This window comes from Nelusetta ayraudi, unplaced genomic scaffold (genome assembly GCF_046127955.1).
Source record: "Nelusetta ayraudi isolate G7.1 ecotype Tasmania unplaced genomic scaffold, CSIRO-AGI_Nayr_v1 ptg000084l, whole genome shotgun sequence".
In the NCBI taxonomy this organism is placed as follows: domain Eukaryota; kingdom Metazoa; phylum Chordata; class Actinopteri; order Tetraodontiformes; family Monacanthidae; genus Nelusetta; species Nelusetta ayraudi.
The window spans coordinates 2,592,312-2,605,147 of NW_027466134.1; the positions used below are offsets into that span (position 1 = coordinate 2,592,312).

At 42.5% G+C, this 12,836-nt stretch overlaps 2 protein-coding genes across 3 annotated transcripts; one reads left to right on the forward strand and one right to left on the reverse strand.

Moving 5' to 3' along the window:
- Positions 1-478: 478 nt before the first annotated feature.
- Positions 479-6,199, forward strand: LOC142900656 (uncharacterized). The gene is made up of 5 exons (XM_076045070.1): positions 479-831; positions 1,612-1,815; positions 1,876-3,081; positions 3,979-4,067; positions 4,194-6,199. The coding sequence occupies exons 1-5, from the start codon at positions 768-770 to the stop codon at positions 4,257-4,259; spliced, it is 1,629 nt and encodes a 542-aa protein (XP_075901185.1). The 5' UTR covers positions 479-767; the 3' UTR covers positions 4,260-6,199.
- On the reverse strand, positions 6,030-12,770 carry LOC142900652 (uncharacterized). Of its 2 annotated transcripts, none has more exons than XM_076045065.1 (15): positions 12,460-12,770; positions 11,743-11,934; positions 11,627-11,668; positions 11,307-11,422; positions 10,344-10,512; positions 10,139-10,264; positions 9,016-9,056; positions 8,811-8,907; positions 8,481-8,698; positions 8,209-8,389; positions 7,942-8,025; positions 7,688-7,833; positions 7,298-7,539; positions 7,094-7,203; positions 6,030-6,525 (listed from the first exon to the last, which is right to left on the reverse strand). In XM_076045065.1, exons 1-15 carry the CDS (start codon positions 12,586-12,588, stop codon positions 6,382-6,384), a joined length of 2,037 nt encoding a protein of 678 aa, XP_075901180.1. In that variant the 5' UTR covers positions 12,589-12,770; the 3' UTR covers positions 6,030-6,381. The 2 variants fall into 2 exon arrangements, with proteins under 2 accessions (XP_075901180.1, XP_075901178.1); XM_076045063.1 differs by having other exon boundaries at positions 11,307-11,425.
- Between the last annotated feature and the right edge of the window lie 66 nt (positions 12,771-12,836).

The following is a 12,836-nucleotide window of genomic DNA, read 5'->3' on the forward strand; positions in this document are numbered from 1 at the left end:
TGCACGTATCATTATATGACACACAATTATTCTATATTAGGTGTGCCTATGTGTGTGTGAGAGAGAGTAAAATGAATGAGCCAATGATTCCAAAATTGTAAGGTGAACTTAACCATACTTATGGCAGGATTTGCAAGGACGGAAATGACGTTGTTTGCTGACAGAGATATCGTATACATTCAACTGAACAGTCCAGTGTACAGCAGGACGTGTATCTACACCAACACACTCAAACATTTGGCTCGCACTGCTGCCTCTAGAAAGGTTAAGCAGCCTCCTTAAGCCCTCATTATGTGCCACCTTGAATCTGTGCATGTTGCTTTTGTAGTTCCACCACAAGTGGGCAGTACACATTGGGGTGCAAAAAGTTTTAAAAAGACATATGTGTATGATGGCTATGAAAAGAATAAACTCACAAAAAAGGACTGACAAAGAGGGAATAGTCAAACAGTCATTTGAATAAAAAAAAAAAACTTCCACAGCTATGGCTATATTCTTTATGTTTAGTTTTCTGTTTAAAAAGCTTACGATGTATTTTCAAAAATATTTTTGAGCTGAAGCTGCATAGTATAATAGTACGACATGTTATAATTTTTCATAAAGACATAAAAAAAAAAACCATCCATCATTCACTCAAGCTATTTTGTTGACTTTGCACTTGACAGTGCTTTGGGCTATGTCAAGTTATTTCCTTCTTTAGCTGAGGGAGGAGTCAATACAAAATCCAACAGCGGTCAGAGATCACTGGTATACTGAATGTGGACATCATGGAGAAAGTAACAGTCTTTTGGATACTGCTGCTTCGATATCCAAGTGTCTGCTTTGGACAAGGTAACTATTGACTACTTTTTGAAGATGTGACTTTTACTGACGCATAATATATTTTTTAGTTTTTATATTTACCTATTTTTTAACAATGGGAAAAATGAAAACAATCCAAGGACTCAATTGCGTACATTATTTAGTTTCTCAAGAACAAGGAAAATATTTTCTTGACTATTTTCTCACTTGAAACTCTACTCATATACTCTAAACAGATTGTAGTATTTTGAAAATAAACTATTGCAATGACAATATAAGAGCCGTAGACAACATATGTAAATTTCTGTGTTCCACGTTCCCATACCTGGGTGATATGAATGGTTGGATCGACGTTTAAGTGACATAACTAGCCACTGAAAAACATCCACTGATTTTCTATAACTCCTTAAAAAAAAGAGAAAGTGTGATACATGGAGAACAAGTTGCCAGAGGAACCTGCTCAGACACAACACACAAATTCCACACCGATAGGCGTGATCCTATTGATGTGAAGTGACAGTGCTAGACACTGCATCACAGCGTCGCCCAGCCAATTAGCTCATATATTAATAAAATGAACAAAAGAGGTAAGATTTCCTTGTTTAAGGGGTGATCCTGGGAATATGTGGGCCAAAATGAAAAGAAAGCTAAAGTAATCAATAGGGAGAAAATGTCTGTCTTTGTATCGGATATGGAGACTGGTAGATGTTATGCGATATATATTTCTTGTTCAAAAGTTCAACACAAAAGGAAGAAAAATAATATAGCTCATGTTATTCACTGCAATTGTAATGACCAATGCTACTGCAGAGATCACACCTTTGGAAGGAGACGTTTTTGTAACGACAACAGCAGTCTCTGGCGAGGCAGCCTCAAACACAACAACGTTGGAAAAAACACCTGAAGCCACAACCAGCTCAACAGCTCCAGACACAGTAGCTGGAGTCACAGACACACAAATAATAATCCCAGCAATTGTAGACACAGCCACCTATGGCACAGAAGTTCTGGATACAGCCACTACCAAAGCAACAACAACCACATCAACTACAGCCACAACTGCTGGCACAACCGCTGGAGCCACAAGCACTCCTTCAATAACCACAACAACTCTGGACACAACCACCTCAACTTCAGCTACAATGCCTCAGAGCACAGTGATTCTGTACCTAACACATGCAGCGACAACAACCACATCAACTACAGCCACAACATCTCTGGACACAACTGTTCTAGATACAACCCCTATAGCCACAACAGCGCCAACAACAAAAACATCAACTACAGCCACAACAACTCCGGACACAATGCCTGGAACCACAAGCGCACCACCAACAACCACTGCTTCGGACGCAATACCTGAAGCCACAACCACCGCAACAACAACAACAACTTTGGACACAACCACCTTGACTTCAGCTTCAACAACTCAGGCCACAACTTTTCTGGATGCAACCCCTACAGCCACAACCACATCAACAGCAATCACAACAACTTTGGACACAACCACCGTAACTTCAGCTACAATGCCTCAGAGCACAGTTGTTCTGGACACAACATCTGCAGCTACAACCACAGAAACAACAACCATATCAACTCCAGCCACAACAACTCCAGACACAACACCTGAAACCACAAGCGCAGCACCCACAACCGCAACAACTTTAGACACAACCACCTCAACTTCAGCTACAACAACTCAGGGCACAACTTTTCTAGATACAACCCCTACAGCCACAACTCCAGCAACAACAACCACATCCACTACAGCCACAACAACTCTGGACACAACACCTGAAACCACAGGCACACCACCAACAACCACAACAACTTTATACACAACCATCTCAACTTCAGATACAACAACTCAGGGCACAACTTTTCTAGATACAACCCCTACAGCCACAACTGCAGCAACAACAACCACATCAACTACAGCCACAACAACTCTGGACAGAACACCTGGAACCACAAGTACACCACCAACAACCACAGCAATTGTGAACACAACCACCTTAACTTCAGCTGAAACAACTCAGGGCACAACACCTGAAGCCACAACCACCTCAACAATGACAACTGCTTTGAACACAACACCTGAAGCCAAAACCACCTCAACAATGACAACTGCTTTGAACACAACACCTGAAGCCACAACCACCTCAACAATGACAACTGCTTTGAACACAACACCTGAAGCCAAAACCACCTCAACAACTTTGGACAAAACACCTGTTACATCCACAGAACACTCAACTCCAGACATGACGACAACACAAGGTATGATACCGTCATGACTACCTGATTACAAAGTCGCTCTTACCATATGTATGTCCTTAATATCTGGTCAAAAAAAATAACTGCCAAAACACCCTTGATAATTCTAACCACTTCAACAAACTACTGCCTCAATTAAAACCACAACATTCTAAATCACCAGGCAAACACCACCAACAAGTCAAGCCATTTAAGTTCTTTTCATTGGAGTGCTTAGGAAGGAATTGTTTGGAGAAAGGCTCTCTGGACACCTCTTGTATTTAACTTCAAAAGCTACACTGGCCACTTTATAAGGTAGACCTTGCCGGTACAGAGGTGAATTATAGGAAGCTTTCTGAACTTCAGTTTTGTTTCATAAATTGATCAAGGTGCTGGAAACATTCTTTCAATGTTTTTGTCCATATTGGCATGTTAGCTTCAGATTTACCAGCTAAAAATCCACATTCATTGGCGCTTTAGCTTTCTGTTCATGGCTGCCAGGAGGGGGACCAAACGGGGTCCTCTGTTACTATAGTCCACTACTGTATATACTTTACTAACAGTTGTCTTTCTGTCATCTCAAATCTGTCCGACAATTCTCTACTGACCTGTTGGCACAAGAATTGCAGTTGACTGTATTTTTCTTTTTTTTAACCTTCCCTATAGATGGCAACGAATTAAAATCCCAAATAATTTAGAGACGACAATTTGGATGTCTATATCATGGATTCCAGGGTCTAACCCTTCCAAACACAGGACATAGAAACAGAAATATCCACACTCCCCATGTTTCCATTTTAAAATTATTATTATTATTGTTATTATTATTATTATTATTATTGATGCAATGATCAAGTACAAGGATATGCAAGTCAATATATTATCCACTGTATTAATATGTTTGCCACATTATCATTACAGGCTTTGCAATACTGGCACGTCTACAGATCAGGATTAAATACGCTGGGGAACTACTTAGCCAACAAACAGTCGTTTATCATGTCGAAGAGGTATGTAAAAAGTTCTATAAAATAACTTTGACACAGCTTGACCTAATTAAAGAACTAGGAACCACATAATGGCAACGTGACCTGTCCTCTGGTCTGCATTTGTGATCTGTGTTTCCTCTCTTTTAGTATTTAAGAGCCCAGCTGAATGGCCTCCCCCACGCTTTCACTGTGACAACAATTCGACGGGTGTGAACGAGCCTGCTAGCTGGAGGACAATAACTTAACGAAATGAAGAATTGCGTGTTAAAAATGTGCTATTTCACCACTGCCTCCAACAACAGTCTTCCAATGGCTGTAGAAGATTTTCTACTCCTCATTCTTTTATTTACTCTTCATTATCTTATTTATTTATTCTTTTTGCTTTTCACCGAAGTAATAGTTGACTAAATAGTTGAGTAATAGTTGACTAAATCTGAATCGTCTTCCTGGATAAAGCACAGTAGGTATTACTGAGCGGTGGATGTTGCAACATAATACTCTATTAATATATTGAGGAAGGTCAAAGTCCTGTACAGTAGAAAGGCGGCTCTCATCAGAATAGATGGCACTGTAAGGGCAAGGAGAATAGTGTGAGAGGCCATCTGGGACAGAAGTCACTCTCACTCTCACTCTCACTCTCTCACACGTAGTCAAAGCCTTGGTCATATGTTACTCTTTTTTTTTTTTTAGTGCCACAGAAATGTTTTGTTGCCATTGCTCTCCTTTTCTCTCTTTTTTCCCTCTCTCTCTCCTCTCTTGCCCCTCACCTATAGGTTCCCTTTCTATTCTCACTTTCACTCTCTGTCCATTCTGGGCCAGGATCACAATAATATAATACAGCTACTCAACAGGTAGTTCCTGAACCGACCTGTGTGATTCACACTCTCGGCTCACAAGCTCCACCTTTGAGAATAAATCTGTCAGCCATCATCAAGACATTCACAGCCAGTCCAGTTCGCCATTCTGCCCAGACAGGACAAAAGAAAACAAAGAAAGAAAGAAACATGATATTGTGGCAAAGTCATGGTAAAAGTTAAAATAGGAATAAAACCGTGTATTTGCCAGCGCTGCATGTTGTAAACTCGCTGCTGTAAGTCAAGCTTGCAGTCACTATAATTTCTAGGCGCAACTGGTTTTTCAAGTCGCCTTTGTCAATTCCCTGAAGCCAGAGGGAGGAGTGAGGGTTATGCGGTAGTATCAGCAATGATAATCACGATTTAGCCAGTCGAATGCTTGAAGCAACTCAACCAGACAACCTTTTCTCTGTGTTTAAATAATGAAAAAAATCCAAACACAACAATGTCCATTTGGTTTTCCGACCCTTGATATAAAAACCAGTGGACAGTTCCCAGTGGGAGTGCCTGTCCATGTCACTGTGGCAACGTTGAACAACTTATCAGTCTGAATCAGTCCTGAAAAATCCAGCTCCACTGAATGGAATTCAAATATATTCATCTGAGCTGCTGTAATCACAACGTAAACCCTGAACATTGAGCCGTCTTTTCTTTTTGCTGCTGCACATTTCTATTTCCTTTCTTTTTCTTCATCTTATTGTTATTAATTGATATTTTAACCTAAAACTTTTACTCAAGAGACTCAAAATATATGCTCATTTCAGATCAGCAATGATGGAAACATAGAAACTCTTTAAAAAGTATTTAATAATGCCACAACTATGTCATGGAGACAGAGTCGACCTATAAAATTATACAACGCGCTTGCTAACAGTACATTCATTTTCACATATTCATGTAGTGTCATTAATTGTATTACATTATTTTAATGCACTAGGTTACCTTGCACCAACGCAATGCAGGAGCAGCATTCCAGCATTATTTTTGCACTGAGATTCATGCAACGTTTTGTCATAGATATAATTATGATGAATTATTTACGGTGGCACTGTGCTTTTTCTGGAGATAATGCTTAACTGATTTTAAACCCAACTCTGTCTGACAACTAGACAAAATTCACATCAGGTTATTAACTCATCGGATCATTGTTTTTATTGTTTTTGTCACCAGTGTAATTACATCTTTAGCATGAGTCCTACTTATTTATTAGATTTCTTACATTAAATTCACCCTAAAAATGTAAACGGAACAAGTGGAAACTAAGTAAAAATGAAAACAGTATTTTGTCATTCATGGAAAGTCGGAAATAAACAATTGCTATACAACAAAACTAAAATGTTGACTGTGTGTTTGTGTGTCTGTCTTCATCGTTCAACGCTTCGCGAAGGAGAACAAACCCTTTCATCAAGTGAAGTTGAATGTTAATCATTAAAGGCGGGTTGCAGTACTGCTTGTCCAACGGTTCCTCGTGCCTGCAGTCCTCAATGAGTTTGGCCCTGAGCGTCGTGCACAGCTTTGCTCAGCAGCTTCGACAACTCTGCAGCGCTTCTTACTCCCCGTGGCAGGAAGAGTTCCAGGGCAGAAGGTGAGGAATAGGGCAGACGCACCTTTGACACGCTTTTGTCCTGGAGAGGACAAACACAGTTATGAATTTATCTTTCAATAATACCACTATCAATGAAAAGCAGTTTGACAATAGTATGGTTCATCAAGATATTGCTTTAGTAGTTGTGGTTTAGTGGAGATGCTTCGTTTTTGGATTTTGCTTTCAAACATCTTTTAAGATTTAACGAGGATATTAATGGAAATGAGAGCTCAATGTCAATGGGCTTCTCTGAAAGACACAAATAATTGTGCTATTAATAGATCCTGTAATATTTCAGATCTTGAAAGATTATTGAACTGAAAAGTAGAAGGATATGAAACTTAATAAAATAAAGACCTGTGTACTACGCTTCAGATGCTAACTGCCTGCTGATAGCTATATGTACTCATGGCCGAGTACTGCAGTACTATGGGTCATGTATATAGATGCAAATGTAGAATAACTGAATGTAATTTAAGCGACGCTTCACTTTTATAAATGTCGAACACGATCATGTATGTTGCGTCATCACCACTGGTTTTCACTGAGTTCTGTGGAAAACCTCAAATAAACAATATTTTACACAAAGACGCAGGGAAATTACGCACCTGGGAGTAAAAACGCAGATAGATCTGACTGGAGAGCCCAAGTGGGTGCAGATGCTCAGCCCCTGTGATGAAGGTCAGGAGGTCCTCAAAGGAAAAATCAGCCTTGTGGTCTAGCAAGAGCAGGTGTGGATTAGGCTGGTAATTCATTGACCCTCAACCATTCCCAGACTCCATTAGAACCCGCATTAGCCATCGGCTTCGTACCTCTGACCAAGGTGAGGATGGCGTCCCACTGCTGGGCTGTGGCCTCCTCCTCCTCCCTCAGCCGCTGGTCTGGGTGGCTGAAGCAGGCGGTGAACAGCTGTCTGAACTCCTCCAGCGTCTGCGGCTTTTGCTGCGTGTGCGTCATCAGCGGCAGAAACATCCTCCAGTGGGACTGCACCGTATCCCACAACCCACCGCAGCTGTTCAGGCCCTCCTTGAACTGGGAGATCATGCTGGCCACCCTGTAGCGACAGCAGACCTACTTCAAGCCGGCAGCTACACAGGCGGTCGCCATCGCGACACAGTGGCATTCATCACATTCGGAATTCATTAGGAGTGGAACGCGCACACTCAAATCTATAAGTTTGAGCGTGGGCCGCGGTGTCCTACCTATGGTAAATGTAATGTTTGACCATTTGGCAGTACATAGATTGTATTCCACCAGAATAGCCTGAAGAGATTCCAGGGATTCCACTGCTGGACATCCAGGCACGCAGAGCAGCAGGCAGCTGCTTCACATCGGCACAACTCTGCAGCTACAAAAAGGAGTGAGTGAGTGAGGTGTGCGTGTGTCTTTTCTATTTTCTCACATCAAATGACAAAATTACAGACAAAAAAACAAAGAAGAAAGGAGAGAGCTGAACCTTTTGCAGTCGGAGTCGTGTATCAGAATCAGGAATATCAGTCCAGCTGAAGTCCTCCAGCGATGGATTCAGGCCGCACATCAACTTTGAGATAAAATACGAGTAACATAAAGCTTTTACAGTTTTTGTAATAATAATAATAATAATAATAATAATAATAATAATAATAATAATAACGATAATAATAATAATACCGTTGTACACATTTACGTGTTGCAATGACAATAAAGCCATATCATCATCATCATCATCATCATCATCAATAACCTGATAGAGTGCAGGGTGGAGAAAGCGAGGTCCTGGTCCACTCTGGGCCATGGACCAGCCAATCAGCACGCCTGCTTCAAAATACTTGCGCTGCTCCAGAGCCGTGAGGTCGTAGGTGAAGAACACTCGTCCCGGAGGTCCCTCAAACACTGGACTTTTCTGCAGCTCCTGCAAAGCTAATCTATGATGTGGAAGAACAGAAAACCAGTTGTCGTTTCTTTCCTCTCCTAAACACACAGAAGCGACTCCTCCCCATGATTTGTGATCATGACCTGAAAAACTCTTTGATTGGTTCCTCGCGGTCGTCTTCGGTGTCGTCCCCGGTGAAGAGGATGACAGGCGTCTTCCTGAAGCTGAAATCCGGACCCCTCATGGCCTTCAGGGTGCCGTGCAGCAGCTCTTTTCTCCTCACGTGAACGTGCGTTTTGGCCTTCTGATCCTGGTTCTTCCATCTGATGTGGCTCATGATGGTGTCCAGGTTGAGCCGAGCCTTCACAGCAAATGGTTTACGAGAGACAAGCGTGTTCAGACTAATCGCAGACTTTTTGGACTCATTTTTTTGTTGTTGTTGTAATTTCTGCTACTTTACCAAACTGACTCACCTTGTCCGTGGTGCTGAGGACTTGAGGCTCTTCTAATCTTCCGGTCTCTTCTTTTTCATTCGCGCTGGACACGACTGAGGTTTCTAGATAGGGCTTTCTTTTTTTTTTTTACCAGGGACAAGAAATATGACTTCTATTTCTGTCACGCATTTTTAGTACATCCCAAACTTTTTTTTTACGCAGGTAGAGACAACTGTTTTCTCACCTCATCAGGGTGCTCATTCTCATCGACCTTTCTGGTTGTGCCTGTTGACGACCCAGAAAAGGTGCCAGTCAATTTTAATGTTATTTGAAGAGCAAAAAATATTCAATTGATTAAAACTTTACAGGGAAAATAAACGTTTCTTCTGTCAATCTATATAAGCCCACGCTATGTTTACGCATCTCACAAGGTCTTCTCATCTGGTTTTTGCACCGGTTTTGTCACTGCATTTATTCAGTCAGGACTTTAGACAGCCGTGTGACATCCGCAGGTAAAACAAAACGCCACAGGACTGAAGACGGATGTGTCACGCAGTTATTGAAGCAACAGCTGGCCACTGCCAGTGGAAGCACTTTGAAGTTTACCATTTTGAGTTTTGGGGCCATCTAAGTGCAACAATGTTAAAATCTTTGAGATTTCCCAACGCAACGTTCTGCTCTGCCTGGAAGACGTCACGTCTGCAGGTGTGAAGAAACGTCTCTTTGCTACATCAAAACAGTGCGTGCGACAAAGAATGCAGCCACACAACATTCAGTTTCATCGATTATGTGATGGAACTTTCCTTTACATCAGCAGCTCTGAAACGGAAAGAAATTCCTATTGGCATTTATTCCCAATGAGGTGTTCACATGGAACATTTTCATTTGGTTTGGACATATGAACAGTTTCTAACTGGAATGTGTGTCTTCGTGTCTAGCAACCCAGTTGCGTATTGGGCAAAATTGTCATTTATTCATGTTCATTTGTTTTTCACGACCATCTTGGCCAGGCAGTCAGGAAAGCAAACGCATCTGTTTTTTTTTTAACCCGAGGAAGTACTTCAATACTGTTCTCTCTTCTTCTTTAAAAGGTCCAGAGTGTAATATTTGGAGATTTTGAAGAAGAAACTGCGACATTAAGTGGTTACATTTCAGATTGCAGTGTCTTTCACTCTCTCTCCCCCCCCCCCCCCCCTCCTGAGCTTGCCAGTGAGCTACGGTGGCCTGTGCACCCAAACCTGGATACCTCGTCCACCTTCTTCTCTGTTCGTTTATTTGAAAACGCAAGCGAACACCCTGATTACAGACTGTCGGTCGGCCTTAACTTCCTCTCTTTCCACGAGACTCGCTGAGCAGCTGATGCTTACCTGCAGGTATTCATGGTGGCTGAGGATGTACAGAGCGCTGTGCTCAGAGATCCTAAGCACGTGCTTCCCGGTCCAGCCCTCTGGTGGGGTGACTGGGGCAAACAGCACCCTGGAACCCTGCGTACACTGGAATAGACTCCCATCAGCCTCACGGCGTCGACACCACGAGAGCTCGCAGAGGAATGAGACGACACTGCGCGCGCACCTGCAGATACGTGAAGGAGAACCTCTGCCCACGGCCACCTTTAGCGAACCAGCCCCGGAAGAGCAGCACCAGGCGACTGTGCATCTGGCTGGCTGTCCAGCTGGAGTCAATGGTGATGCGGGCAGTGATCCCCTTGGCCCCTGGAGGTGATCGCTCCTTAACTGTGTATCTGAAAATACAACCACGGTTAGTATTTGTGCCTTTGGACCTCATTTCTTATCAATCAATCAATCAATCAATCAATCAATAATCAAGTTTTAGTCATACAGACCTGAATCACAGGTCAGCTCAAAGCGCTTTGCACAATATCAAAAACAAAAGCCTGCTCGGGGGAAGAAACCTTGAGAAGACCCACGCCTTTGAAGAGCGGTCTGCATTGACCCACTGGCTTGAAAAAGCACGAGGTGGAGACGGAGACAGAGTGGCAGAGAGGCCAAGAAGAATCACAGTGGGAATACATATCACCATCTATGGGCTCATTATTGCATAAACATATATGTGTAAACTACCGTTCAAAGGTTTTTGGGGTCGCTGACTCATTTCTGCATTGAACTCCGTGATAAACAGCTTCATGACATAATCTACTGAAATGCTCTGAGAACATTACTGGTGCAGAATGGTCATTTTTGAATGGTAATGTACATATATAAATACGGTGGATAAACTGTCAAAGTTCTAATGGACCATGAAACTAAATATATATCAATGACACGTTTCTTCAAATGCAACATCTTACGCAAGTCAACCTGCACACGTGATCCGACTTGCAGAACAGTGCTGCAAGCAGTCAATAGAAACCTGAATGTTTAGTTCCTGGAAGTTACAGTCAGATTGCTGCTTGATATTCACTGAATGTTACGAGTCCCTGAGACCGGTTTCAAGCACGACAACACCACAGAAGCAGGCACACAACAAGCCGAGCCTATCAGTCCTCCCATCAAGCGGAACCAGGGACGTCCTCACCTGTCGGCCTGCGCCAGGTAGTGGCCCCTCGGCAGACACACCACGTCTCTGACCACCAGCGCCGCCTTCGGGGACGTCCTTCTTTTCCATTTGAGATGGGTGACTTTGTTGGAGGACTGCTGCACAACGTATTGTCACAAAAACACAAACTGTTGAGTATTGAAATGACAAACTTCCCAGTGTTTCTTCCAAAAAAAAATTCAGTACGAGTAGAAATTTTGAAAAGACAAAAAAAACAAAACTTTTCTGTCTTTTACACACAAATGAAAATATAAATGCATAGATGATATGTTTCTGATAAAACAATAATGCTCGGTTACCTCCACTGGCTTGCTCTGATAGGTTCTGATGGGTGGGACAAGCTGCAAAGAAGGAAAATAAACATTGAAGAAGAAGAACAGACAGAGGCTCAGTGAGGTTGGGTGGTTCTGCAGACCTCCATCTCGATCTCCACCTCCTCTCTGATGGCTGGCAGGAGACGGCAGGGCTTGGCCGCTGACCGGGCGAGAGGTGGCTTCCTGGGCCTCAGCTTGAGCTGCCGCTGCTGCTGCTGCTGCTTTGGCTGAGCCTGAAGCTCCGACTCTGGTTCCTCCTCACTGTCAGCGACCAGAGGATGCTCCCGGTGTCTCTGAGTTCAACAGAAACAGGCCTCAAGTGTGTAAACATCTCGCAATCTTACTCTGAAAAAATTGACATGAGCTTGAAATCTGATTATTTTATGATTATATTTAAGGGTGTGTGTGTGTGGGGGGGGGGGGGGGAACAAAGCCTTTTTCATGAAGTATTTTCCATGCTATTGCTGTATGCTGCATATATGCTGTATTGTTTTTTCTGACTGACTGTTGAAATGTCAGTTTTTCTTCAGAGAACCGTCCATAGCAAAATTTTTAATGAAAAAAAACCAAACAAACAAACAAGCTGAATTTACCCAATGCAACCCTCATACCAGATCACAGATTCAGTTCTAATATTTCATTGAATATTTAATATTTCAGTTCTTCTTATATATCATCCTTCAGGAGTGACTTAGTTTTCAGTTTGTAAAGCCATCAATGAAGGTTTCCTGAATGATGTTTGTGAATACAATGGTGGAAAAAAGTCCTGGAATCGACTCGTTTTTCCTTCCAGGGAATTTCAACAAGTTTTCGCTCACCTGATCAAAAGTGTTGTCTTTCTTTTCCTCCTGTGTTTGGATGACCGTGCAGCGCTCCTCTGAGGAGAACAGCTTCATCTCAATGTTCTCCTTGATAGCCAGCAGCGCTTCCTTCCTCTCACTCTTCATCCTGTCAAACACTAGAAACCTCTTTGGTTTGGGCTCTCTTGTGAAGAATCTCCCTCTTTGTCAATTTTCCTTTTTACTCTGTCTCTCTCTCTCCCTCTCGCTCACTGTCTTGAATTTTATTTATTAGGGATAAAAAGTCCAAGGTCCAAGTGGCCTTTCGGTGACTGCAGCCTTCCAAACATCCACCAGCTGAGGTCTTATTGCCACAAGCTGAGAGCTATCAGAGTCCAACACCCTGATTGGTTCAA

Excerpts from the sequence above, each read along its gene's own strand:
- LOC142900656 (XM_076045070.1), top strand. The coding sequence starts at position 768 with ATGGAGAAAGTAACAGTCTTTTGGATACTGCTGCTTCGATATCCAAGT. Across the intron at positions 3,082-3,978 it reads AGACATGACGACAACACAAG|GCTTTGCAATACTGGCACGT; the intron begins GTATGATACCGT and ends TTATCATTACAG. Across the intron at positions 4,068-4,193 it reads TCGTTTATCATGTCGAAGAG|TATTTAAGAGCCCAGCTGAA; the intron begins GTATGTAAAAAG and ends CCTCTCTTTTAG.
- LOC142900652 (XM_076045063.1), bottom strand. The coding sequence starts at position 12,588 with ATGAAGAGTGAGAGGAAGGAAGCGCTGCTGGCTATCAAGGAGAACATT. Across the intron at positions 8,908-9,015 it reads AGAATGAGCACCCTGATGAG|AAAGCCCTATCTAGAAACCT; the intron begins GTGAGAAAACAG and ends AAAAAAAAAAAG. Across the intron at positions 8,026-8,208 it reads TCCACCCTGCACTCTATCAG|TTGATGTGCGGCCTGAATCC; the intron begins GTTATTGATGAT and ends TTTATCTCAAAG.